Source organism: Phodopus roborovskii, unplaced genomic scaffold, assembly GCF_943737965.1.
Source record: "Phodopus roborovskii unplaced genomic scaffold, PHOROB, whole genome shotgun sequence".
In the NCBI taxonomy this organism is placed as follows: domain Eukaryota; kingdom Metazoa; phylum Chordata; class Mammalia; order Rodentia; family Cricetidae; genus Phodopus; species Phodopus roborovskii.
Window position 1 is genome coordinate 23,226,500 of NW_026126540.1, and position 27,723 is coordinate 23,254,222.

General features: G+C 47.7%; 1 protein-coding gene across 2 annotated transcripts in view; it reads left to right on the plus strand.

Moving 5' to 3' along the window:
* Positions 1 to 26,943, plus strand: part of Kcnn3 (potassium calcium-activated channel subfamily N member 3) — a 139,380-nt gene extending 112,437 nt beyond the window's left edge. For both annotated transcript variants that reach the window (XM_051198932.1, XM_051198933.1), the window contains 5 exons: positions 6,394 to 6,535; positions 12,546 to 12,656; positions 20,973 to 21,100; positions 22,094 to 22,163; positions 26,516 to 26,943. In XM_051198932.1, the coding sequence (XP_051054889.1) occupies positions 6,394 to 6,535; positions 12,546 to 12,656; positions 20,973 to 21,100; positions 22,094 to 22,163; positions 26,516 to 26,812 (748 nt within the window). In that variant the 3' untranslated portion in view covers positions 26,813 to 26,943. The remainder of the gene's footprint in view (positions 1 to 6,393; positions 6,536 to 12,545; positions 12,657 to 20,972; positions 21,101 to 22,093; positions 22,164 to 26,515) is intronic.
* The last annotated feature ends 780 nt before the right edge of the window (positions 26,944 to 27,723 follow it).

Genomic DNA, 27,723 nt, shown 5'->3' on the forward strand with positions numbered 1-27,723 from the left:
ATTCTTTTCCTTTCAATTTTTTTTTTTGTTATTGTTGTTGTTTTGTTTTTTATTTTATTTTATGTGTGCAAATGTTTTGCCTGAATGTATGTCTGTGCACTATGTGATGCCTGTGGAGGCCAGAAGAGGGGATGGGATCCCCTGAACCTGGAGTTACAGATGGCAGTGAGCCACCATATAGGTACTGGGAACTGAACCTGGGTTCTCTACAAGAGCAACTAGTGCTCCTAACCACTGAGCCATCTCTCCAGCCTCATTTTCCTTTAGAATTTTGACAGCTGTATCTGTCCTCCTAATTTCCAATGTTTCTGGGGAAAAGTCAAAAGTCATTGTAGTCAGATTTTTCTTTGTGACACCAGCTCACAAATAATGACATGGAGACTTATTATTAATTATGAAAACTCAACCTTAGCTTCAGCTTGTTCCAAACTAGTTCTTATAACTTAAATTAACTCATATCTAGTAATCTATGTTCCTTTTATGTGGCTCAGCTTCCTTTACTCTGTACCACACGTTCAATTTCTTCAGTGTCTCACTGGCCTAGATTCATACAGAATTCCTCTCTTTCCCCAAAAGTCCCGCCTGACCTCTTCCAGCCTAGCTATTGGCCATTCAATTCTTTATTAAACCAAGACACATCTTCACAGTGTAGAAAAAGATTATCTTACAACAAGTCATTATAATTTGTGATTTCTGAGTTTGCCTTTCGCCTCCTTTTCTCCTACTGCCCCCCGGGGCACAGAGCCCTGCAGGATCTCATTCCTTCCCGATGGCATTGGGAACTTTCACAGCGATGTGCATTGTGCCAGGGACTTTAGCAGAAGTGTAGCCCCTCGGTTCTGGCGATTTTTTGGATGTGACTTCTTCAATGATGACCTCCCTCCCCCACCACTACTATCCTCTGGCTCAGTAGACAGATTTACCAATTTTCTCATACTTTATGTTCATTTTCTTTCTCTGAGTTTTCTGCCATTTGGGAGACCCACTCAATTTTTCTTCCTGCTCTATTCAATTGGCTTTTCCTGGTAGAGAAACCATTTTTTTTTTTTTTTATTGAAAATAGATTCTTCTCTCATACAATACATACATCTTGACCACAGTTTCCCCTCCCTCAATTCTTGCCTCCTAGGTACAATGTCTTATTTGATCTCTCTTGCAATGTTAATTATAAATTCCCTCCCCACCCCTCACCAGCCCTGCCCAAGAGTTCTTCTCTGAGAATGATCTTTAATCCTGATTCCTTTTCTTCTAAGTGACTATTTGACCTGTCTTTTTGTGTTAGAGGCCTTCTGTCTTCAGGTGTCTTGAGGTTCCTATTTGCTTGCTTATCTTTAAAAGTGAGGAACTACAAACTTAGTTGTAAGAGATTTGTAGAGCAAAGGTAGGCGTGTATGTTTAATGAGACATCTCTCCAGCCATACTTTTTCCTATCACTTATTTATTTTGTAATACTAAGTAGAAAAGAAAAGAAAGAAAACCCTGGTTCACCCTGTTGGAAAATTAACAATTACAGTAATTACTCCTGAGTTCAAAGAAAAACTTCACCCTCAGCCCTTAAATAAAAACATGAAACTATTTCTTCCCCAAAATTCTCTATTGCAAAAAATAGCATGAGGTTAGTACGTGGATGTGTGACATGTGTAAGCGACTTAAAACTGTGAATAGGCTTGGAGCGGTGCTTTTCCCTCCCACAGTCCTGAATCACCAGCTGATTGCTCGATCATCACTTCCTGCTTGGTGAGTTGCATGTGGGTCTCATCTGCATCATTGCTTACGCCATAGCAGAGCCTGACTGGCTCCTAGGAGCAGGGCCAGGGCAATCAGTGTTGGCCCCTCCCACAGCATATTTATATGCTGAGTGAAAAAGAAACCTACAAGAATTTTTTTAAAAAAAAATCATCTTTTAAATGTTTTGTTTTGTGTTTAAGACAAAGTCTCCATATCTAGCTCTGGCTATTCTGCAAGTCACTCTGTAGACCAGGCTTTCCTCCAGCTCACAGAGATCTGTTTGCTTCTGCATTCCAAGTGCTGAGATTAAAGCCATGCACCACTACACCTGGCTTGCCTTGTATGTAATTCTCTTTGATCTCTAATCTCTGTACCCCAAAATTCACGCATGCATTAATTAGATGATGTGATGCTGAGGACAACCAGAGGCTCAAGAACACTAGCTCAAGCTGCAAGACTTACAGGAAAGGACTGAGGAGCTCCCACGCACAGTGAAGCAATGCTATACTAATTACTACACATGTCACACACTAATCCTGGTCACCTGGCTGGCATTCAAGGCTCCCCATTGCTTCTGTAGAAGCAGACATGCTTCCCTGCCTGGGGCCTGACCTCTGTAGGTTTGTGGGCCCCGCATGCTCAGATGACAAGGGTCTTGTGTCTTCTGATTCTCCTGTTCCAGTGTCAGGTACTTCAGCCTAGACTTCAAGACAGTCCTGTGAATGCCTCCATACACCCACTGGGACTCTTTCCTCCGATGTCATAACTCCTGCCTTTTCTGTTTCTGCCCTTCCCTGTACAAGCAGTTTCTGCTGATATGTGGTGAGCACTTACTCTGGGCTACATACTTGCACTGTGTTGCCGTTGCCTGTGAGTTATTTAAGTCTTCCCATTAGCAGATAAGGAAACTGAGTCACAGAGGGATTGAAGTCACTTGTCCACAGCCATGGAGCTGGCATTGGCCCATACCCTGACACCCTCACCCCTCCTGACTGAACCTCAGTGCCCTCAGACCCGACCCAAGATCACTTTCCAGAAAATGCTCTTCCTAACTAGTCACACTGGTGTGGCCCTGCAACATGTGTGTCTGTACTGCTGGTTCTTTGTGTGGGCTCTATTAGTCTTCTGTGTCCTTCACATGACCACTGAGTCTTGCTACATCATCAATCCCAGAGTCTGGAGCCAGGGTCTATCATCTCCCAATATGCAGGAAGGGCCTGCCGGCCAAGGGCCTAGTAGGACAGGCAAGCAGGACATTGAAGAAACTCCACATGGAGTTTACTTTCTTAAAAAGGTAAGCCACTGGACAAGAAAGTGTGCTTGCCTCAACTGATGACAGTGTGCTGTCCAAATTGGATAAACAGGACACCAAAAGTAGTGACTGCAAACCTTGCCAAGACAAGGTGGGACAGTCCTTCAGATTATCCTGCTTCACAGAAATGTAAGATATGCTAGTCCTATAGGCTGAAGATGGATGCCCCAGCATTGCAGAGGAAACCTGGGTGACTGTCCAGGAAGCCAGCTGTTTTTGTCACATTTTCTGGAAGTTGCTTGCTTGCATTTCTTGTTTACTCAGTTAATATTAATTCCTTCTTAGGTCTCTGAGGGATTTGAAGACTAAATAATATAGTTATTGTTTTCACTGTTTACCGGACTCAGAAAGCTCACTAAAGATGTGTAAAGTGTAAAAGGTTGAGAGACATTAAAAGATAATTTGATAATGCATATTAGAATAGAAAGCAAATTAGGTACAAGATTTTGGACGCACCAAAATAGGATAGATAATGGAATATTTTCTCTGAATTTGTCAAATGCTAATGGACTAGACATTGTTGGTACTTATTACCTGTATTTAGTTATTGCATTATTATATATAATTTTTCACATATTAGTTATAACGTTTTATTTTTAGACAAAAAGGGGGGCATGTGGTGATATCTTGTTTGTACAAATAAGGCATAGCTGTTCAAGATGTTTTGGGTGAGTGTGGCACAGTGGCGCAGGCGTAAGTTTGGTCCTGGAGTGAAGAGCGAGATGCTAACTAAACCTGGGCTTCTCCAGGATGACCAGGGGAGTGGAATAAGCCACCTGGAGCCATCAGCCGACCAGGGTCCTAGGAGCGAAGCAGAGCATGGCTGGGAACTAGAGGCAGACTGTTTTAAATCAGGGGTGACAGAGCAATTAAGGCTATCTTCAACTGTCCCCAGAAGTGCCAGGTGTCGACACCCTTGTACAGGCAGCATGAAGACAGCCACCGGTTGATGACTTGGTACTGGACTTGTGGGCAGTAGGCAGCGCAGCCATCTGGATCCCAGCTGTGCACATCTCCCCCTCAGATGGCTTCCTTGGCTCCATCTTTTCAAGCATCCTGCTTACCCCAGGCCTTCTCACACAGTCTTGCATTGCTGTATTTCCTCTACTAGGGAACCCAGAATGACCTCCACTCTCTGATATCAAATACAAACATCTGCCCATAGAACTTCTAACCTCTTCTGAGCACTGGTCTCCCAAGCCATCTCATTGTCTGCTGCTGAAGCCCAGGTCGCTGCTCTCATGGACACTTTCTCTCACTGTCTAGGACACGTGCCTGTAACTTTTGCTTCTCTGGTACGTAGCGGAGCAGCAAAAACAAATGGACTTTGCTTCTGTTACTTCCTGTGTGTCTTCAGACAAGTCACTCAATGTCTCTGTGTTTCTAGCTGCTTTCCCCTCAGACACTTCAAAGGGTGCTGTAAGGAACAGAGCACTACATCCAGAGCTTCAATCATACCACAGATGCTCAACAAATGGCATCCTTCATACCGTGCTTTGGTGTTCTCCAGCGTAGATGCTTCCCAGGGACTAACTTCCTTCATGTGTGTCTCCAGATGTGCCTGTGTTGCAGAAGCCCCTGCACACCTCACCTGGTAGACAATGCTGGATGGTCCCTGAGGGGGGGAGGGGGTTCCAGACTGTTGTGCATGGAGGTCCCAATGAGCATAGCCATGCATCAGTCTCCTTGGTTACAATATTCTGAAACAGCTGTCCCCTCCACCCAAACGTCTTGATTTCCCTGGCCCAGGCTCTGTTCCCCACGTGGTGGCTTCTGAGAGGTTGGCCATGAGATTTATCAGGAGTAGGGTCACATTGTATGCTACTCACACTGGTCCAGGAGGATGACCTCTGAGAAAGGCTCTTCCTTTCTCGCCATCTCTCCTCTCCCCTGTATGCAGAATTTGAGGCTCTTTCCCAGGCCTTCCTGGAGAGCTGAAGTTCCACCCCTCTGTATCTCAGCCTGAAGTGTTACTGTCAGGGAGCACCACAGACCGGGTAATTTATGAAGAAGAAAAGGCTAGTTCCGATGCTTTGGAGGCAGGAAGTTCACTGTCAAGGTGACAACTAGTTTAGTGTCTCGGGGCTCACCTTGTTACAGCATCCTCCAGAGGGAAGGAAGGCTGTGTCCTCACAAGTGGAAGGCACTGGAACAAACCGTGCAGACTGATGCACAAACCTCTCCTGGGCCAGGTGAAGTATCACGGGCCAGTAATCCTGTCACTTGGGAGATGGAGGACAATCAGGAGTTCAAGGCCAGCCTGAACCATGTAGCTCAGAACATTCTGTCAATAATCAAACAAAATAAAACAATAATAAAGTAAAATCCTCATCCATTCATGAGGGAGGAATCTTCACAGCAACATCTGGATGTAGGAGGGAACACATTTGAACAATAGCAGGCACCTTTAAGCTGAATGTGGTGGTCCACGCCTTTAATCCCAGCACTCAGGAGGCAGAGGCAGAGGCAGAGGAGAGGCAGAGGCAGAGGCAGAGGCAGGTGGATCTCTGAATTTGAGGTCAGCCTGATCTACATGGCAAGTTCCAGGACAGCCAGGGCAATATAGTGAGACCCCGAAAAAAACAAAAAACAAAAAACAACAACAACAACAACAAAAAAGAAAAAAACAAAAACAAAACTCAGAAGCAGAACTCCTGGGCTGGGCTGAGTTCCCTGGAGGAAAGGAAGGGAATATAGGTGGAATCACCTCCAGGCAGAGAACATATTATATTTCCAGCTGTGTCCTGTAGCAAATATTTGTCCGTGTCAGAAGGAAGCTGTGCTTCTGTGAGCACGCCAGAGTGCCCTGCCCATGAAGTCAGCTTCAAGAGAGGCCCAGACCACAGTGGCCTCCCTCTAGACACACAGGAGATGCTGGTCTTGGGACCCATCAACTGTCTTAAAGAAAGTGGGGTGTGTGTGTGTGTGTGTGTGCGAGAGAGAGAGAGAGAGAGAGAGAGAGAGAGAGAGAGAGAGAGAGATCTCCTGACCAAGAGCCCGTGATTTCAGATTCATCATTCCCACATGCATTTAGAAGGTCAATTTAGAAGGAAAATTTAAGTCTTATTCCTTCTTGATTTCATTCGAACTTTCTTATCAATAGTAAAAGGAAGTCTACATACACTGCATTGCCAATCACAACAAACTATTGTGCCTTGGGGACTCAGCTGCTGCAGGTAGGACCTGGGTGGGCTCGGAACTGTCAGGAGCCTAACGAGAATGTCACACTGTCACCATTGCATCTTCCTCAGCAAATATCCTGTTTTCTCCCCCTCTCCATCGCTCCCCCGCCCCCCCCCGGCCTCTGCTCCTGGCAGTGGCTTCACAGACTAATGCCTGTCTTCCCTTGGCAGGTACCACGACCAGCAGGATGTAACTAGTAACTTTCTGGGTGCCATGTGGCTCATCTCCATCACCTTCCTTTCCATTGGCTATGGGGACATGGTGCCCCACACATACTGTGGGAAAGGTGTCTGTCTTCTCACTGGCATCATGGTGAGTACTGTGCCCATGGCTCTACCCTCAAGCTGTTGCAGGAGCACAGAGGGTCCTATCGGGAGATGTGAGGGGTGCTAGTCACTAGACTGTATGCCTATCCCCTGTACCTCAAAAGGCAAATGTGAACTGTGCAAACCTAGTTTTCAAAGCCCGCCTCCAAGTAGGATTGGTTGCTGCTCTGACCCTCTGTTCCCTATTAGGGAACACCAGGCTTGTAGTTTACCACGCTCCTTCCTCTGTCCCAGGTTCCACAGATCATTTCTGATCAAGTTTAGCAGGACCTCAGAAATAGAACATGGAGCATGCTGAGGGACCTGTGTCCTGGATGGAGTTGGCTGCTGGCTTGAGTCCTGGTTTGCCCACATGGCTGTGGGCCAACTCTTGACTTTCCCGGGCTTTGTCTTCCATGCTTGCACATTGGAGCACTGACTCTGAGTACCAAGTCCCTAGGCACCCAGCACCGAGGTCTATATCTTCCCACCCTCAGCCAGATGCTTCAGGATCCAAGGGCTCTGGGACACACAAGCCCCCTCCTTTCCCTGGGGCTGAGGGCAGCTTGTGGGAGGGATGTGGTATACAAGTTAGGTACAGGATCTGAATTTTCACAATACCCTTGCTGTGGCCTCTGTGCCAGGCACTCAGGTGTCGCCTGTGGAGTGTGCACTCTCCTGAGTGAAGTAAAGCTAGACATCCGACTGCCCTCCTCACTGGCTCGGAACCCAGAGAAATAACGGATGCCAAGGTTTGGGGTAAACCGTAAGAGCTGTACCCATAGATGTCACTACTTTTGAAGCAACTGGGGTTGGGGGATGCTTTGGAGGGAGGGATAGGCAGTGTCCCCCTTGATGTCCTATGTGGAGTCTTAGAACCAATGCCAGACTTCCTTCTTTTGGCCCAGGTGGCACCCTCTTCTCAGAAAAGGAATGCCCTCGGAAGAACGGGCACACAGCCCGTCCAGGGTGGTGAGGTTGGTGCTGGAGTGATGGGGCAGATAGGATGCTTGAGGCCTGACACCAGGTCCTCATCGATTAGCCCCCAGCTTTCCCATCTCTGCAGCCTGCTGTGACTCCCTCCTTTTGGGGTTCTTACATTCCAGCCCCCTTCTCACTGCTCCCAGGAAACAGGACAGCTCTTTCCTTGAGGCAGGGACCTGTGTCTGCCGAAGGGAAGGCTCCAGGGAACTCCATCAAGGAAGGGGAGACTGTCCCTCTTTCTCCTCCGTATGGTGGCCATCAGAGCTAATGTTGGTGGGCAGGAGCCAGCCGGCCAGTAGGAGCAGAGGCGACCTCAGGGCAGTGGATGGCTGGCCACAGCCTCCTGTTCTTTCCAACTCCCATGCAGGGCAGGTCCGTGTGAGCAGGCAGCCTTGAAACAGCCGGTAGTGACAGAGGCATAGCGCCAGGCTGGGATAAATCATGGTAAGTGTAAGGCTTTAGAACAAACACCTCCCATCGTTCAGTAGGAGTCTGTCTGGCACAACTCCAACTGTCACCAGGAAACCAGGCAAAGAGTCTTCCTACCAGAAAGGAGTGAAATGCCACCTGAAGGCTGCAGCTTTCCTTCTAAGACTCCCGGAGTGGGCTTCGGCCACACCCCAGTGATCAGGCAGGGCTCAGAGCCTCACTGCCAAGGGGTGGACGGGCCTCTGTTATTTTTAAATACCAGCCATTCTCCCTCTCAGCATGGAGCTGTGCTCCATCCAAGAAGCTGCCCAGGCCCACTGTTTCCCTGGGTCCCTGGCTTCCCATCTCCTGGCTTCTGCTCAAAAGCATGGTAAAAGCACAGAAAACCCTGGCCCACGACACTGCTTCTCCCTAGACAATGGTCATTCCTGGCCCCCCAACCTTCCAGCACCCTGGGGCTCTGTGTGGGCCCACAGTGTTCCTTGTGGATTGCAGTAGGATCTAAGTGGGAAGGTCCAGCAGGTGAGAGACCCCACACTGCTTCCTGAATTACAGTTCCAGCACAGGCCTTTCCTGGGAGCACTTTGCATAAAGCCTGGCTCCAGGGATATAAGCCTTTCCCCCACAGTGGCTCCAGCATGAGACTTTCTCTCTGTTCATTGTCAGTGTCTTTACCCATATTAAATGCTACTCACTCGGGAAGCCTGGTGCCTTTTTTTTTTTTTTTTTTTTTTTCCTATTCAACGTGACTCTCCAGCTGAGTCATTCCTTTCTAGGGGCTCACATTGCTAAGGCTACCCCCACCAACATGATGTATATCTCCTGATTATTATTCCAAGGGCCTTGACTAAAGGTAGGGCTTCCTGTTTGGTTACCATGGACACCACAAGGCCAAGGCAAGGGCTGCACAGGAAGGGAAAGGGAAGGATTTAGTGTGCCTGCTGCAAATGGCCTTAATCATTGTTTTCCTTTGGCAATCCAGCAACTGCATAATTATCCACCATTAGGCAGGGCATATAACTGTCTGGACAACTTGACACTGTTGGCATAGGCCTGGAGCACTTGAGAGTTCACTCATTAACACAAATCTACCTTGAGTTGCAGCATCTTCCTATGAGGAATTTTTCAGGGTACTTTACGGTGTTGTTAATATCCAGCACCCAGGAGGGAAGAGACGCTTTTGGCTCTGCTTCTGTTATCTGGGAGAGCTTGGGGGCGGGGGGGGGGCAGAGACTGTTCCTTGTCCCTTCCCACTGCTGGATGCCACCCTGATGTGGGTTGTGGACAAACAGGCCTTTCAGCGAGCTCTCCCCAGCAGTGTCCCGGTGAGGTGTCTCAAGCTGATGAAGGAGGTGGCTCAAACCCAGTGACTTCGGGAGCATCTCAGGGAGGGCTCAGTGAGGTATCTGCTTAGTGTCCTGTTCAATGTGGCTCTCCTCAAACACCTTGGTTTCAGAGCTGTTGATGGCAGTTTGACTCTTCCGAGGAATGTGTTGCAGCAACCAAGCTGACCATAACTGCTCCAGGCTACCCTCCTCCATTTGTCATTTTCATTTATGTTTTATTTCCTTTTATGCCTCTTTAGCTAAGAACACCTCATCCTTTTCCCCTTGGGATACTTGTTTTTTTTCCAGCGTCTAAGATTTTCCAGCTGGAAATCTTTCTTGGAAATGAGAAGTGGGAAGGCCTGGTGTGGAGCAGTTGGGGTCCAGATTTGGGTCCAAATCTGCTGATGACTTGAACGTGTTCACCCCTCAAGACACCCCTCCCCTGGTCAGCCTGTGACCTCTGCTTGCCTATGTGCCTTGGGGAAGTCTGGCCTTGTTGGACGAGGGTCCTCTCCCCCTCCGTGGGAACAGGACTTGGGTAGAATGAACTGAAGTTTCCCATTGATGTCTTGATGTCAGTGGTTCCGGTCTTGGCATCTGAAGACAAGAGTCCTCCTCATTCCGATCCCACAGGAGTCACTACGGCAGCCGCCACGTTTCTCACTCCATCCCACCTCTCCTCACATGCCCCTTGCCCACCACCATCTCTGAGATTCTCCACAGGACAACACGAACTCCCACACTACAGTTAACCGGGGTCAGTTCACCTGTTACACCAAGCTGCACCATGGCCAGATCTCGCAAACACTCCCTAGTTATATCCAGACAATGAATTATCTAAAAGAAATCAGAACGTGCAGGGCTAAAGGCATACTGCCAAGCCTGATAACCTGAGTTCAAACCCCACGGCCATGGGCAGGAGAGAACTGGCCTTCTTAGGTTGTTCTCTGACCTCCACATGTGTACCATGGTGTGTGAGTGTGTGCACATGCATACATTCACACACACACACGTATACACACATGCACACAAATAATTACATTTGATAAATTTTTAATTAAAATTGTGAACATCCACTGAAGTTGGGATGATGTTAAGAAGTAGCACTCTCTGGAGAAATAGCTACAAGGGAGTGTTTACATTTTTAAGTTGAAAAAATTGGGCACTGGGATTCAGTCCACTTTGCTGCATCAACACATTAAAAAAAAAGCATCTTTCTTGTGTAATACGGGCAGTCCTTAGTTAAAGCGTTGCACTTCCTATTAGCAGTCCTCTGTGGTCAACCAGCTAGGCTGTGGGCCAGGGCGGGTGCTACAGGGCTCCTGTCTAGACCCTGGCAACTGGGTCATGACCATTTGTTTTGATGATGTTCCCAATGTATCGAAAGGGAGACTCGCTCTTCAGATGTCACACCCAGCTTTCCCTGAGTGATTTAAGTGGAATTATTTCTGAACCCAGGGGAACCTGGGAAGAGCCCTCTGCCTCTGATGTTCCATTTTTAATGCTAGGACACATCCTTCTTTTTGGATGTTCCATACAAAGGAGAGGGCCGATGCTGGCTTTGCTTGAGAGGAGAGGGATCAGGCACCCTCCCTCCAGGGCCGTTTCTTTTAAGCTATTTTTTGCGTTTGGCAGCCAGGCTAAATTGATTAGAGCTATAGACCAGGCTGTCCATTTGCCCATATCCTCTGAAAATTGGGCACAGAGTCTCCAGCAAGTCACAGGTGCCAAGAAAACACAACTATCCCCGAACAAACGGGGAAAATGAGGTCAGAAAGAAAAGTCCACAGACTGGGCGCTGTGCTTGGACAGGGTGGCCAAATGGACAGAGAGTCACTTGGCTGTGTGAATGGGACCCTTGTAGAGAGCTAGGAAAAAGCACTATCGCTTTCCACAGCAGCATCCCACACAGGATGGTCTTCATCAGTGACGGGGAGAAGAGCAAGTGTTGCAGGAAATGCATTTGTCCCAACTCTGCTGGAGACTGTAGTGTTTCTGAGAAATAGTCTCCTCATTTCTCACACATATTATAAAACCTATTAAGGCAAAAGTGGAGTCCTTCACCCCCAGCATCTTAAACCGCTAAGCTAGGCTCTGTGCTTTGCTTTGCGGCATGGGAGACTCCTAAGTCCGCCACTTCTTTCCATGGGTGATAGTCAGGGTGGTACCTGAGTTCAGGAAATGGGCAGTGGTCTGTGAGGAAAATCCAATCCAAGGATGACTTCCTTTGGCCACCAGAGAACCCGGCAGAGGGACTCTGTCTCCTTCCCTCAGAACTCACTGGCCACCAAGCCACACAGAGAGAGTGTCTCTAAACACGATTCCTGCCATTGCTCAGCCAAGTGCATAACTAAAGGACAAGGCAGGGAAAGTAGCCCCACAGTTCTGTGGCTCAGCTCAGGCCTGCACTTTATTCTCCTCCGCTGTGCTCTGCTGTGGGGGCTGGGAGCTTGGGTGGGGGTGGGGACGACCTGAGCAGACTAGGAACAGTAATCTACAAAGGCTGAGGGTGCTCTGGGCCTCTTAAATCCTGGCTGCAGGCAGCAGCGTTGTCACCTTTAAAATCCCTGTGTGTCAGTGAATGCATGAGGCTCCTTCTGAAAGTCCATTCCTTGTGCTGAGTCACAGTCTGGAGCCTTAAGAAGAAGGACCCACACAAGGGGCAAGCACTATAGTCAGTGCCCATCGAAGTGTTCCCCTTTGGGAAGCCATGCTCATCTTTGGGGAGAAGGCATTGCCTCTCCATGTGGCTAATTCTCAGGACTTCCTCAACTGCCAGGTGTGGCCTGCACGCTGCGGACCACACTGGTATCTCTCCCCCTGGGGCCTGATGGGCTGGAGCTGGTGTGAGCTCAGGACAGCATGAGACAGACAGACAGACAGACAGACAGACAGACAGACAGACAGACAGACAGACAGACAGGCTTCCATGTGCTGGACCCTCTGTCACCTGCTGCCCTGCCCAGGAGCCTGACTGCCTGTGGGTTTAATTAAGACTCACCCTCGCACTGAGAACTGTCCAGCTCTATGAAGAACCGTCCCCAGTATCAGCCAGGGTCATAAGATAAGAAGCACCGCAGACCCCTTCTTGGGTGGGGATCTCAGGGCACAAGCAGGCTATGACAGGCTTTATGGCATGTCTTAACCAGTCAGAGACCCGGAGTCTTATACCATTCCCCCGAATTTGCCACACCGAGCATGGGGCATGCTGTGTCTTGTGTCTTGCCTCCTAACTGTGTGTTCTCTCTCCTGGGGCCCGTGGATGTCCTCCGGCAGGGCGCAGGCTGCACTGCCCTTGTGGTAGCTGTGGTTGCCAGGAAGCTCGAACTCACCAAGGCAGAGAAGCATGTTCACAACTTCATGATGGACACTCAGCTCACCAAACGGGTAAGATGCCTCATGCCCATGCCTCCATGTAGGTTCACAGCTGAAGTGGGAGCTGCTCAGAAAGAGAGCAGACACCAGGTGTGGTTAGCAGCGTCCCTCTGAGTGCAGTTAGCAGAGCCCCAGCTCAGGCATTCGGCTCCTACGCAATGAGTGAATCCCATCAAACCAGGTGAGCCCACCAGTAAGTTGCTGCATGCTTCAAGCAACCCAATAATTTTCCTAGTATTAGATCAATAGCATGCATCGATAGAAGCCAACTCCCTGCCTGATGGGGTCAAAGCAATCACCCAGTATGATGCTGTTTTTGTCTATGCTCAGATATTTTCATGATTCACATTAAGAAGGGCAGTAGAAAGGCTTAAAATTACACTGGAGATATATCTAAATCCAGTCCCTTTTAAAAAGTCATTTAAAGAGATTATTCCAGTAGAGCCCACATTCCCAAATAGTGTTGCTCATCAAAATGTCATCATCTGGTTTTCCCCTTTTGGGCTTTCTGGGTAATGGCTCTCACTTGCACCCTTATGAACACGACTTAGGAAGAAGATAAGCTGAAAATACAGGAATGGGGTGATTATCTGCTGCTCAGACATCCCTACTGGGTTGTCAGGGAAAAAGAAGCCCATTTAAGCCGGGCACAGTGATCCCAGGACAGACGAGGCTGAGGAAGGAGGGCTGCTGTAAGTTTGAGGCTACCCTGGGCCACCTAGCAAACCCTGCTTTAAAACAAAATAAAAGATAAGCAAAAACTAATGTGGCCTTTTTAGAACAGAACAAGAACAAGGCTTCCAGGCCAGCAGCAGACCCATCAAACTAGGTAGGAGCTGTTTCTGTAATGACAGCTTTCCTGCAGCCTGAAGGCCTGTCAGGTGTATAACCTGTGTAAGACTGCTCTTCTCAAGATGAAGGACCATGACCCTGGGCTCTATGCAGGCCTTGGGCCCCAGGTAAATGCCTCAAGGGAACATGAATCCACATGCAATCCCACAGTCTTGGTTGGGGATTTGAACACTAGAGAAATCTTCTGTGACTAATGTTTCAAAGCAGTAAAAATGTGTTAGAAATAGAGACAGGCAGGGAGACAGAACAAAAAGGGACCCGAGAAGGAGCGGGCAGGCCCTTGGGGAAGCCGGTGCTGAGTGTGCTGTTGCCAAGGCCTCTCAGCTTCTCAGCAGAATTATTTACAGCGTTTGATTGTTGGGTTCTTTAAAGAGTTGCCACAGATATGAACCTGTACAAGCAAATCTTCCCATATCATTGGCACACAGACCACGAGGCTCATCGTGGCCCCAAGCCACCAGCCAGACAAAAGAAAACATGGAGCGCCAACATGACAGAATGTGACACTGTCACCCGCAGCGCTCATATCAAATGCTGCAAGGACCCTCATCCTAGGCCCTCTCTCCATGCTCAGCACCAGGGGGAAGGCTAGGGGTAGGAACTGCCCAAGTGCAAGTGTCATCCTCAGTCAACTCAGTTCCCTGCTTGGAAGCCCTGCAAGCTGCAAGCGAGGGGCAAGGGGCTTTTGCTCCCCCCCCACTGTTCTCAGAGGTTATTTGCCAAGAACAGAAACATTAGCATTCTCTGTTTACTCTGGTGGCTTTTTAAAGTCAAGACTATTCTTCGTATTTTCATGCCATTCCTTTGTCCTTTCCATTTTTCACCCAGTAAATCAGACACTAGAGGAAAATAAAACCAAGGAAAGCCAGCTCTCTCATGGGCCAGGAAAATAAGCACATTTTTTTTTCCTGCACTATAATTGTACAAGGAGATGAGGTTGTGGTTGCTAATTTCAATCTTTCAAAAATAATTCACTAAAACCCTCTTCAAGTCCACTTACTTTTGGAGGAATAGGACTGGAAATCAAATCCACGGATATTTATTGCTCATCCATGAGTGCAAGGTGCCTTCTTAATTGAATAACATCTCAGTTTTCTCAGACATTTAAATCTGCTGAAATGTCCCTTTAATATGCTACATCTTTTCCCAGAGAAATAAACACAAAAGGGATGACTCTTACGGAGGGAGACTTTCGAAGCTGCACTACTGAGACCTCACAAAGGTCTTCCCACACAACCTTGACAAGTCTGAAGCTGGCTCTGATCTCTGTCCTCTAGGGAAGCCCTAGGGGGTCCTAAGCTGTCCTTTGCCCTTTCCAAATGGCTGACCCTGTGTCCAGCCACAGTGACTCATGGACCAATGAGAGGCAAAGCTCAAGTCTGTTCCCAAAACTCCAGTGAATACTCAGAGAAAGCTCCAGCTGCCATGGCCTGTTGGCCATTCAGCAATGGACAGTTAGTAGGCTTACCCGATAAAAGCAACCTCTTGTAAGTATATGCAGTATTAAACCCTCACACATCTAAGCCAAAAAAAAGAAAAAAGCACGACTCATATAGTATGTGAATCATAAAAACACGAGTCATTCTGATGTTAATTTTCTAGACTGTGTAACTTCAGTCCAGCCTCTCTGGGTGGCACCAGGCTATTGGTATTTGGTGACAAGTCGATGGATGGACCTTGTCTAACAGAGATGAGGAATATCACATTGAGAGACTACCAGGCAGCCTGTCTCCAGAAGCTTGATTGGAGGGATCCATTATAACCAGAACTGGAACTGGTGTCATGAAGGATGGACTTACTTCTGACAAACCCAGTGCATGTCTCCATTCACCTGAATAACTTTTCAACCTTGGTGGTAATGTCCCTGTATTTCGTGGGGTTGTATCTTCCCACACTGACTTTTCAGTCACTGCCACGGTCAATCTATAATTATAACTTATCTCCAACCCCTGGGCTACTCAATAATATGTAAGGAAGTGACCCTGTGCATGGGTGGGAAATGACCCAAGCATCTTACTGACTCCCCACGCAGACCTGTGGCAGGCTCTCGTCGGTTGTGCCTCTGGCTTGGGGAGCCCCCTTCTCTGGTCGAACTATATTTCCCATGAAATCGGTGAGAAAAATCAAACCCAGCAACCCTGAACTACTTCCAGCTCCTGACTTTCCAGGGCTGCTAACAAACATCACTGTCCCTCCAATGTCCAGACCCAAAGACGGTGCCAGTTCTGACTGGTCTGTACCTTGCAGCCCACACTCACATCTTGGCCATTCACACACAATGATCCCTCTGAGGCCCCTCTTGCCCCATCTGGAAAGCACCCTTTCCTAGTTCCTACTGCCATAAGATCTGATTATCCTGCATCCACTCATCAGCCTTCCCCAAAGTACAGTCATTGTGCACTTGGCTCCCCTAGGATCCCTTTAGACCTAATTTCACCCTGAACATACACCACTACGACACTCAAAAAACTCAGGCAGATCCAGAACCTACTGAACAGTACTAAATAAAACTTGAACTCTGAGAAAATGTCAAAGGCCGGGGGAACAGTGTTTTCAGCAGGCTTAGTCAAAGACTTACTCTTAGCAGGGGTGTTTTATAGGGAAACATAAAGGCAGTCGCTGTTCTGCTGCCATGGCTATGGAACTCTAGATGGATGGCCCATAGCTGGTCTGGCTCATGAGTGGGTCCCCAGAACAAGCCTTTCTCTGTAGAGTTCATTAGGTAATCAATTGATCATGCCATTACCAGGAATGCTAATTCTCTCAGGAGAGGATTGCAAATGACATTCCCACAAAGGCTGTGACCCAGAGTGACTGGGCATGGTGTTTCTTTACTGACAAGAGTAGGAAAGATTCCAGGGATGAGCGGGTCCAGAGAGGGGCAAGGGGTTGGGCACCCAGCATGAGCAGCTGGCTGTGCTGGCCGGAATCTGGTTTGTCCTCAGGAATCAGCAGCCCTCCAGCCACCACACAATGTGGTCAGTTCCTTGAGCTTTACATGGTGGCTAGGGTCCCAGGCCTGCTAGGGAGAAGAGCCAGTCTGACTCCACATTAGCTGGGTGTCATGTTATTATCACTATGAATGATCTGCCATTTATCATGAGTTGCTTTAGGTAGAGCTAAGCTCCAACACAGAACCACAGAATACATCTCCAGGTGAGGCAGGGAACATAGACCAGGATGGAGAGGAAAAGAGAGGAGGCATAAACAGGGTGGTGAGAGACAGGGTAGTCTCAGGAAGTCAGTGGAGGAAGATGGGGAAGGAATGTGCTGGAAGCTGGAAGTGAAGGGAGCAGCCTCCTGCCCCGTTCTGGTTATAATGGACACCTCCAGCCAAGCTCTGGAGCGAGTCAGTCTCTCAGCATGATGTCTCTCATCTCTGTTGGTCGGAGTCCACCCATTGACCCTTTGAGGTGATAAAGTCAGAGCTTTCAGGCGGATCTGGATTCCCCCTTTGCCCTCTCCAGCCAAGAGGGACACTGTCCCTGGGTAACATAGCTGGGGTTCACCCGTGAGCGATTACTGTTTGCTTCCTACGGCCACCGAGGGCATGAGCATCCAAGAGAGGAGCTCTTTTCATCCTTCTGGCACCCCTGGCCACTCTCCCTGTAACTCACAGACCTTCTGTGATATCTTGTGACAGTTACCCTAGTAGAGCAGCTTGTAACACGGGATGCTGTGGGCAAGAGTGCAGAGACGTGTCTTCTTGTATGTCAATAAAGGGACAACAGACCTAGAGATGGCTCAGTGGGAAAAGACACTTGCCGCCAAGCCTGTTGATTTAAGTTTGGTCCCTGGGGCCCCATGGTAGAAGGGAAGAGCTGACTCCCAGGAGTTATCCTCTGACTTCTGTATGTACGCAGTGGTGCAAATTCCATCTCCGCAGTAAACGGGTGAATATAATGAAAGATACAAGAAAACAAAGTGCACCAAAACACACCAGGGCCAGGCTTCATGCTAAATGTTCTAGAGTAGTCTCATTTAATCAACACAGGAGTCCATCATGCAGATAAATGGAACTTGCAAGACTCTAGTTCAGAGTCATACTCTAATTTTCTTTAAAGCATGTAATACCTGATACTGTATTTTCAACTGTATACTTCCTCATCCAGAGATTATAAATTCTATGACAGCAAGAACTCTATTGGTTCACCAGGAGTGGTAGGGCATTTTGTAATCCCAGCTGCGGCAGAAGGATTTTAAGTGTGAAGTCAGTCTGGGATAATAGTGAGTTCAAGGTTGTTCTAGGCTACATCATGAAACCCATTTTTTTTTAAAAAAGAGAATGTTAATGATTTGTTGGTCTTTATACTCTCACTTTCTAGAACAGTGTCTGGCTCATCATAGGTAGACATTAATATTCATTAATTGTCCTTTAAATGGGTGGAGGAAATAAATCTCAGAGAGCTCAGCAATAGACCAAAGGTGGAGCAGCAACCCACCCTCTTACACATTTCTCTGCAGGTTAACATGTGAAACAATGCAGCTGTTAGGGCGCTGTGCTCGTTAGCTCACAGCTATTTGTTAGGCCCACTTATGGGAAGAGTCCTTCCTAGCCAGGGATGGTGGTATATCCCTCTAATCTCAGCACTCAGAAAGCCAAAGCAGGTGGAGCTCTGTGAGCTCAAGGCCAGCTTGGTCTACAGAGTAAGTCCCAGGCTTTCAGGGACTGTATAGTGAGACCGTCTCAAAACAAAGCAGCAATAAAAAGTCCTTCCTGTAGTAAGTATATAGACCCTAATCAGCGTGAGCAGCATGGGAGAGAGAGCTTTAGACTCTGAGCACAGTCAGCCTACATGCTGGAAGCTGGAGAGCTGGCCTTTCACGCACAAAAGAGCCTTACCTAGTCATCCTTGATGACAACTCAACTCAACCTATCAGAGCCAGCCTTGGATGGTCCTCATCAATTTACTGCTCCCTCTCAAGTCTGGTCCTCCCAACCCTGCATCCTGGGAACATCTTTTAGGTTTGGTACTCTTGTTCATTGGAGAATTCAGAGGGTACCTAAGACTTCATCAGGGAAAGGTGTCTACTCCCTGTGGAGGCTGAGTAGACCCCAAGAGGAGCTGACATGGTACTTTCTTCTCAGCCATGCTCAGAGCCAAGTGAAACAGAGAGACTCGGGAGAGCCAAGTGCAGTTAAAAGCCTATTGCTTTTTCTCTTACAGATATTGATCTACTTAGCTTTGTGCCAGGTTGTTCGCTAGCAATTAATTTCAGTCAGTGCAAGGGCTTGCACTTAACATTACTTTCCGAATGCTCAGGGGCCTCCCTCTCAAACCCACAAAGATGATATGATGCTTTTTTGCCACCTGGCCAGACTGACTCCAGGATCTTTCATTTAGGCTGGTGTTAAAGGCCGGAGTTGAAGTCTGGGTTCTGTCATGTTGCTGAATGGGGGCCAGAATGACTTTAAAAAGCAACACAAAAACCAAACTAACATCCTTCCCAATTCCTTGATCTTGGGAAAGAGGAAATGGTTCTGTTTGAATTCAGATGAAGTCCAGATCTGTCTTCCTTCAGACCATACAAGAACCGTATGCCCCTCTTGGACCTCACTCTTGATTAGACTTGGCCATTAGCTCTTTGTTTGCACCTGTCCTTTTATTCCCATCTCTGAAACCGTTTCCTTCTGTTTTAAGTGGGGAGCTTGAGTATAATATATAATATAATAATAACCAATATCTATCTGATACCTTGAGAATTATATAGTGTTCAAATCCATTGGTAAACTGATGGCCTGAGGTGTGTGTGTGTGTGTGTGTGTGTGTGTGTGTGTTAGCCTAAGATAGCTGCCCCTCATCTTATAGATACTTAAGTATTTGTGGGCCTACAGGCTTTCCCATTTCAAATTTTCATTGGCAGGACACAGAGACTGTTGTCAAAGGCTCGTCAGTTTTGTTAATCCGTGGCTCTATGAGCATTCCTAAAAAGAGACTGTGTAACCAGGGTCCAGCCCATCCTTGTAAAGGCTTGGGCAGGCTTTTTTCCTCCTACTTAGCTTCAAGGCTTTCCCTGAAGGCTGAGCACCCATGGAAACTGAAAAGATGCTATAGCAAATTGCCCATCCCTTTACATCCCTTTAAGGGATAGCAGCAGCATCTTCTCTGCTGAGATAAAGCCCTACCTTCCTCACCACCTCTTTAGCCAACCAGAACCAAGGCCCAGAGCCCATCATCCACTTACCATCTCCAGCCTCAACTCACTGCTACCTGCTCACTATTAAAGAAGAAAGTGCCAGAGGTGGCCAATGAAACATGTAAAACCATTTTCACAGTAGTTTTTTTTTCCCTGAACAACAAAAAAAAGCAATATTAATGTCACTCAGATATTCCCAAGAAGACTTAAATGTTCTTTTAAAAGCATCATGTCAAGACCAATGAAGACTATAACCCATCCTTAGTAATAGATTTTTTAAAACACACTCACATTATCAGCCTGCAAAGCAACATTTCCCAGGCCCCCCACATCTCAGCATGGTAGCTATGCCCCATCTGTTGGTGTCGGTCAGAAAAAGCCAGTCTGTACTCTCTGATTTTATTAAAATCCTATCTGGCAAGTCACCTGATCTTTTCTAGGCTGCTCTCCTCACTTCCAGGCCCTAGGCCAGTGGTCCTGGGCCAGTGTACATAGCTGATAGAAATGGAGAGGGTTAGTCAAAACTATGTTCAGCTTGTGCTTAATACAGAGTGTTTTCTCTTGTTCTTGCCACTACGTGCTGAAGATGTCTGTGTTTGGATTAAAACTTTGTCCCCTGCCATCTGGATGCCATTGATATGTCTCAGCTCAGTCGTGAGCTGGATGCTATCAGTGGTTTCCATGTCAACAGATGACAGAGTTGTATGTAGAATGTGACTATGGTGCCCTGGGAAGCCAGTCTCAGGGAAACAGCTGTACTCTCTCTCACACCTAAGCATCTTCCCTGATTCTCAGGCATCCCTGGGATGATTTCAGTTTTGTGCCAACTACATTTACATGTAAAATTGCAGTGCATAATCTTAGGTCGCTTAGGAAAGGAACAGTGGTCTTGTTGATACCTATCACTGAGGTTTGGAGGAAAGACATCCCCTCAGATACACTTTTTAAGTCTCCACTTGGTAGGGACTCTCAAGTGAAGTGTGGTGCCCTGAATGTGAGCACACCAATGGCATGTATTTATTGATCCAAACTGTACCCCAGACTTCAAGGACTTGTTAAGCAGCCTGTCTAAATATAGCACCAGCAATGGCGACCGAGAGGCAGCGATGAAACCTTTAAGAAGGAAGAGAAATACCTCTCAAGTCCAAGCTCCAGTTTTCTGCATCTCATAACAAGAGGCGTTTTTTAACCCTCTTTTCTAGGCATTTCATGCTCTTGATTAAGAAAATAGCTCTTTGAGGGAGCTCTCAGAAGGGAGATGGTAGCCACACATGCAAGGAAGACATATTGTGTGAACCCAGCACTTAACCTGACAGCAGCTTATTTCCTGTTCCATAGATCAAGAATGCGGCTGCCAATGTCCTCCGGGAAACGTGGTTAATCTACAAACACACAAAGCTGCTAAAGAAAATTGACCACGCCAAAGTCAGGAAACACCAGAGGAAGTTCCTCCAAGCTATCCACCAGTGAGTATCAGAGCCATGTGCCATATAGCCAAACTGAAAGCAGGTTACCACAGTTCTGCTGCAAATTCTCAAACCAGAGAAGCATGAAAGAAATACACTCTGTTCTACTCACAAAGCACCCAGTCCAGACTGTCCTTCTACTCGATGTTCCTGTGAGGCAGTAGGCAGGCTGCTGTGGGGGGGGGTGGTGGTAAAGATCACAGCAAGGGCCTAAAGGCTCTCATGCCACCCAGACATACATACACACATATGCACAGGCACACATGGACACACACAAAAGCACACACATATACAAGGCACACATGGATACACACACACAAAGACACACATATGCACACACATACACATACACACTCGAACACACACATATACACAGACACACATGAACACACAGATACATGTATAGATGCACATACACATATACACATATATATAGATCTGTGTGCCTTCACACACACATACACACACACACACACACACACACACACACACACACACTACAAATCAGTGGTTCCTTTTGTAATAGAGGGACAGTTTTTTTAAAGTCTGGTAGAAACCTGGGTATGGTGGTCTATGTTGTAATCCCCAAACACAAGAGGTTGAGGCAGGAGGATCAACATGAGTTGAAAGCCACCCTAGACTACAAATTCAGTTTGAGGCCAGCCTGGGTGACATATTGAGACAAACAAATACTTCAGTAAATAAATAAATAGGACAGAAAATCAAGGCAAAACGCTTGTTGTGATCCAAAGGTTTGAGAAGCCTGGACAGTCAGGAAGCAGACACTAGAGGTGGCGGAACAGCCCACACAATGCAGTGGGAGCAGTGGTGGGCCTGGGAGCAGCAAGAAAGCCAGAGTGGCATGGGGGCTCAGACAGCAGACGTGACAGCTGCTGCCTGTGTTCAAGGTCCCAGTGCTCAGGCCAAGCTCAGGTGCAATGAGGGACTAACACAGCGTGGACTTGAACTCCTTGTCCCACCTCTTCTCCACAGATTGAGAGGTGTCAAGATGGAGCAGAGGAAGCTGAGTGACCAAGCCAACACCCTGGTGGACCTTTCTAAGGTGAGTGGCACCCAGGACAGAGCTGGTCCACACCCACAGAGCACAGTGCAGGACTGGAAAGGCAAAGGCCTCTCTCTTTGCTTAACAAATGTCCAGGTTCATGTTTTTTACATTTGTAATCTACCACTTTTAACACTTGGCATTTGTTTCTTCAGTTAAATAATTCAGATTTGTCTTTGCTCATAACTAATTACCTAACCCAGTTCTTACTGGTACATTGTTAGCTGTGCATCAAGGGGCTTCTAAAGATGACTGAGGTCACATAGGAAGCACCTTAGTGAGGACCAAATGTTGGTCTCCATTCACTCAGCATCCTGTCAACAAGAACCGGCAAGGGAAGGGCCTGCAGATGGCCTGGATTGTTATACTTCAGATGGTTCTTTTCAATTTGCTGTTATAATAGAAATTCATTTTCCTGGGTCTTCTGATCCTTGCAGCCCAGGTTTTCCTGACCTCAAACTAATGATGGTAGTGTGTGTGTGTGTATGTGTGTGAGTGTGTATTTGTGTGTGTCTGTGTGTGTATCTGTGTGTCTGTGTATGTACGTATGTGTGTATGTGTGTGTATATATGTGCATGTGTGTGTACCTGTGTGTGTCTGCATATGTATGTATGTGTGTGTATCTGTGTGTGTCTGTGTGTGTGTATGTATGTGTGTGTGAATCTGTGTGTATCTGTGTATGTATGCATGTATGTGTATCTGTGTGTGTTTGTGTATTTATGTATGTGTGTCTGTGTATGTATGTGTGTGTCTGTGTGTGTATATGTGTGTCTATGATTGTGTGTATGTGCTTGTGTATTTCACAACAGGCAGACAGCTGACAGTGAACATGAGGTTCTGAGAGCCTAAGGTCTTAAGGCGCAGTGTGACATTGTTATTTAGTGTTTTGTGCCTTTATTGCCATACACACCATAAAGAGACTCTCTTCTTGAAAATCAGCACTGTAGGCAGAGCTGAGCGTGGGCAGTCTGGCCAGGAGGGCTTCCACCCCCACCCCACCCCCACTGCCTTCTGATAGAAATTATATAGCAAGTGCATAGCCCAGGGCCAGGCTGGCAGAACATTCCAGCAGATGTCAATTGTAATGGAACCTCATTCTCTAGCAAAGCAAAGGGAACTCCCTCAGGCCAATTAGGCCCCCTTTGAAAAGAGCCTGCAAGCAGAAATTACTGGTTGCTGGGCCACGTGCATGCTCAATAGAGGGATCAAGGCAAAGAAAGGGCCTCCTATGCCTGTGAGGGCTTCTTGTCACAGCCAGGGAGATGCCCACAGACCCGTGTGGTGGTGGAAAGGGCATTCAGGTGGAGTGTGGGGTTTCCCAAAGCCCAGTGTTGGAGGAGGTGAATGGACCCCTGGAGTCTTGGGCACGTTGATTAATAGAGTTCCAGTTTCCAGAACCTACTAGAACCATTGTAAATGGAGCTGTCTATTCCAAGGAGATAAGGGATTCTCAGGAGACATTCTCAGACCACCCCCTCTCTCCTGCTCAGGTTTCTCCTCTCCCCCAAACCCAGGTCACCTTGGACTTAATTGACTTTCTTTTGTTCTTAATTCTAAATTTTCAAGAGAGTTGATTTGATTGGCCAATTTGAGTCACGTGTCTGCCTTTAGACAAATCAGCTGTGACTGGGAAGAAGGAAATGGCTAGGACCCATTCTGTGAGTCTTGGGTGTGGCTCAGTGAGATGCCCCAAGATATTTCTTCAAGTGCTAGCAATGTTTGCCATCCTTCCTCACAGCAGGACACACTGTGGCTGATACACCCCCAGGAATATCAGGTAAACCCAAGCTTCCAGCTCATCTTCCTGCAGAACAGCCCAGTCTCTCAGAGATGCACCGTCTCATTGATGGAGCAAAAGAGATGGCTTGGAGATGAGAGCATTACATGCAAGCATGAGGATCTGGGTTTGAATGCCCAACACACACCCTGAGAGCCAGGCAGAGCTGTGTGTGCCTGTAACTTTAGCACTGGTAGGCAGAGAACATGAAGTTTGATGGCCAGACCTCGCTTAGCCAAGACAGCAGTTTCTGGTTCAGTGAGGTGCACTGTTTCAGGGGAATAACACAGAGAACAATAGAGAAAGATACTCTACATCCTCCTGTGGCTCCCTCATGCTTGCACCCACAGAGTCACATGCATGCATGCAACACACACACACAAGTTAGAAAGACATTTCCTGTGTTGCATTGGGAAATTAAGCCATATGTAACAGGGGGAGTTTAGTACATGGGAATAAAGAATGTGCAAAGTCAGAGTCATAGTGAGGGAGACGCATAAAACCCAAGGAGGAGGAGGCAGACTCTGATATCCATCCACCTAGTCTTTGTCTTTTCTCCCATGAGATCAGGGGTGTGTGTGTGTGTGTGTGTGTGTGTGTGTGTGTGTGTGTGTTTCATGTTGGTTTCCATTAGCTCAGCATCCTGTCATCAAGCACTGGCAAGGGAAGGAAAGCATCACCTCCTGACTTCCCCCTCTGCACCTGGCTCCTTCCTAGGTTAAGCATGTGGCCTCCCAATGGCATTTTCTGCATCAAACGGACCCCATGTATGGAGCTGGGAGGGCTTGAGATATAAGAAGCTCTCCCACCATTTAAAGCTTGGGGAGCGACAAGATAGGGACTGTAAAGCTGCTTTGTGAGCTGTGGATGTCTCAAAAGTGGCAGTGCGGATTATGAACATAGACAAGGAAACCAGACCCAAGGAGCAAGATGACCTTTCACCCGCCACTCCCTGCAGTTCGTCAAGGTGCCCCTGTAGTCCAGCTTGGAATGCATGGCTCATCCATTCTGGGGGCCATGCCCTATGAGGAGGTGCCCCATCTCTCCTGAGGATGCCATCCTTTTCCTGGGAGGGCAGAGCTAACTAGAGAGGAACTGTCTTCAGACAAACTCCTCCATATCCCAATTGCAAGAGGTGGGGCTTTCCCACAATTTCCCTGTAGCCCCTTCTGCTCCCGTGTGTTCCGCCTTTATCTTCTGTCTCTCTCTCACCCTGCTTCCTGCTTCCTACTTCCTGCTCCTCTGGCCTCTGGGGTCCCTATGGCTTCCATACCCTCCTAGAGCAGTGGTTCTCAATCTTCCTAATGCTGCAAGCCTTTCATACAGTTCCTCCCACTGTGGTGACCCCCAACCACAAAATTACTTCATCGCTACTTCATAACATAGTGTTGCTACTGTTATGAATCATAATGTAAAGAGGACAGCTGTCCTAGAATAATGAAGTGGGATTAGGGTATCACTGGTAGATCTCCAGAATCCCCCAGAGACACAGTACCTTAAGCCCTCTCTCTTCCAGGGGCGCTGTCATCAGGACCCCTTTTTCTCACTGTGGGAGTGTGAGACTCCTAAATCTTCCTCCCAAGTGAGAGCCAGCACCCTGGTGCTTGTTGACTGGGTGTTGCATAGTCTGGAATTCTGCAACTGGCACAGGGGCCACAGGGTGTCTGTGTGGGGACCTAAAAATACTGTATGATAGTGTTGGGGGCAGGATGCCATCATGAAAACCCTCAAGGCTGCATCTGCCAGGCAGCGTGGGAGGCATGACTGCTCCAAGGAGTAAGAACTCAGCCAGGTGGGACGACCCTTACAAGAGGCAATCTGTTCCAGGCCTTATACTTGCTCTTAGGCCAAGGAGCAGAAGAGTGGCTCCTCAGCAGGATAGCCCCTTCTGGTCCAGGATCATGCCTGGGGCATTAATTACAGTTTATATTCTGGCTGCTAGATAGAAAAGGGAGTGGGGTAGGAATGTAATCTCATAACTATGTGTAGTTATTAACTTCAATTTTATAAGGAGTTCAGGGTAAGAGAGGTTAAGGGGTCTGCTTGTTAATTGTGTGTCTGTGGCATTGGCCATCTGCACCTCAGTGCCTTCTCTTGAGTGAGTAGATGCCAACCCTCTGCATGAATCTGAGAGCCATTTGGAGCAGTATTCCATTCAAGGAAAAAAAAAAAAAGTAATGTCTCTTCTCTTCCGTGCATATTTACTGTTTAAAATTGATGATCGAGTTGGGCCTGGTGGCACATGCCTTTAATCCCAGCACTCAGGAAACAGAAACAGGTGGATCTCTGTGAGTTCAAGGTCAGCTGGGTCTACATATCGAGTTCCAGGCCATCCAGGGTTACCTAGTGAGACCCTGCCTCAGAGGAACAAAACAAATTATAAAATTGATCATTGACACCTACTCCTTTAAGAATAAGAAACTCAGCCTGTCCACCACCTGGGAAGTCCTGGAGTTCTCCTTTGGTGACATGGGACACAGCTGGGCAGAGGAGGCTCATGCTGCAAGGTGGAGGGCATTTCATCTTTCCGTGGCAGATTCCTCTGTGGTGATGGTCTCCTTCCTGTCTTCTCCAGATGCAGAATGTCATGTACGACTTAATCACAGAGCTCAATGATCGGAGTGAAGACCTAGAGAAGCAGATCGGCAGCCTGGAATCCAAACTGGAGCACCTCACAGTCAGCTTCAATTCCCTGCCCCTGCTCATCGCAGACACCCTGCGTCAGCAGCAGCAGCAGCTGCTCACTGCCTTCGTGGAGGCCCGAGGCATCAGTGTGGCAGTGGGAACTAGCCACACACTTCCCTCTGACAGCCCGATCGGGATCAGCTCCACCTCCTTCCCAACCCCATACACAAGTTCAAGCAGTTGCTAAATAAAACTCCCCGCTCCAGAAGCATTTACCCATAGGTCTTAAGATGCAAATCAACTCTCTCCTGGTCGCTTTGCTGTCAAGGAAGTTTCAGACCAGGGAACAGGAAGAAGAGGATGGAGCTGATGAGCTAACTCATGTTCTTTCAGCGTGCTTTGTTCGATATGCCTTGAAACCAGAAATCTAATCTCTGTTTAGGTGCCTCTACTTGGGAGCTGGAAGAGGAGGTGACCGGAAGCAAGGCCTCTGTCAGGGCCTTGCTGCAGAGCTGGCGGAGGACAGAAATCCTTGCTCAATCTCAGGTTTTCACAGGGAGGTGGGGAGGGGCAGCCACTCTGGAGCAGCTGAGTGTGAAGCCAGCCAGAGTGGGGTGTACCGGGCAAGGGTGGTATCAGGTTTCGGAAATGGACTCCCGGCTGCCTTGGGACCTCAGCACACCCCCTTCCCATTCTTTTGTCCAAGGAAGCCCCTGGGTGGTAAAAGTAAAAAGAGAGCTTCCCAGAACTTTCCAAAGTGGACATACCCACATTAGATGGGGGTGGAAGGGGTGACATAGACAAATAAAAAGCCAGATTTCCTATCCAATAATAATATAGAACACATACACACACAGCTGTCCAATCCAGGTCCTTTTTTGGTTTGAGTTGAGCCTAGATCAGAGAGACCCGGTACCTTGCTGTGCACACAGTAAGCTCTAAATCTGCAATGAGACAGAGTGTGAGGTGTGTTTAGTTGAGGAAGTTAGCAGGTACCGGCCACATTCTGCATCCCTGAAGATGCAGGTCCCTCCTTCACAATGTCCTGGGCACAGACCCTACCTGATCCAGCCTATGTCAACCCCAGACTGTTGACATTCTGGAGGGACAAGCAGATGTCTAAAAATATCAGCTTTTGAAGAGTTTTCTTCCAGCCAA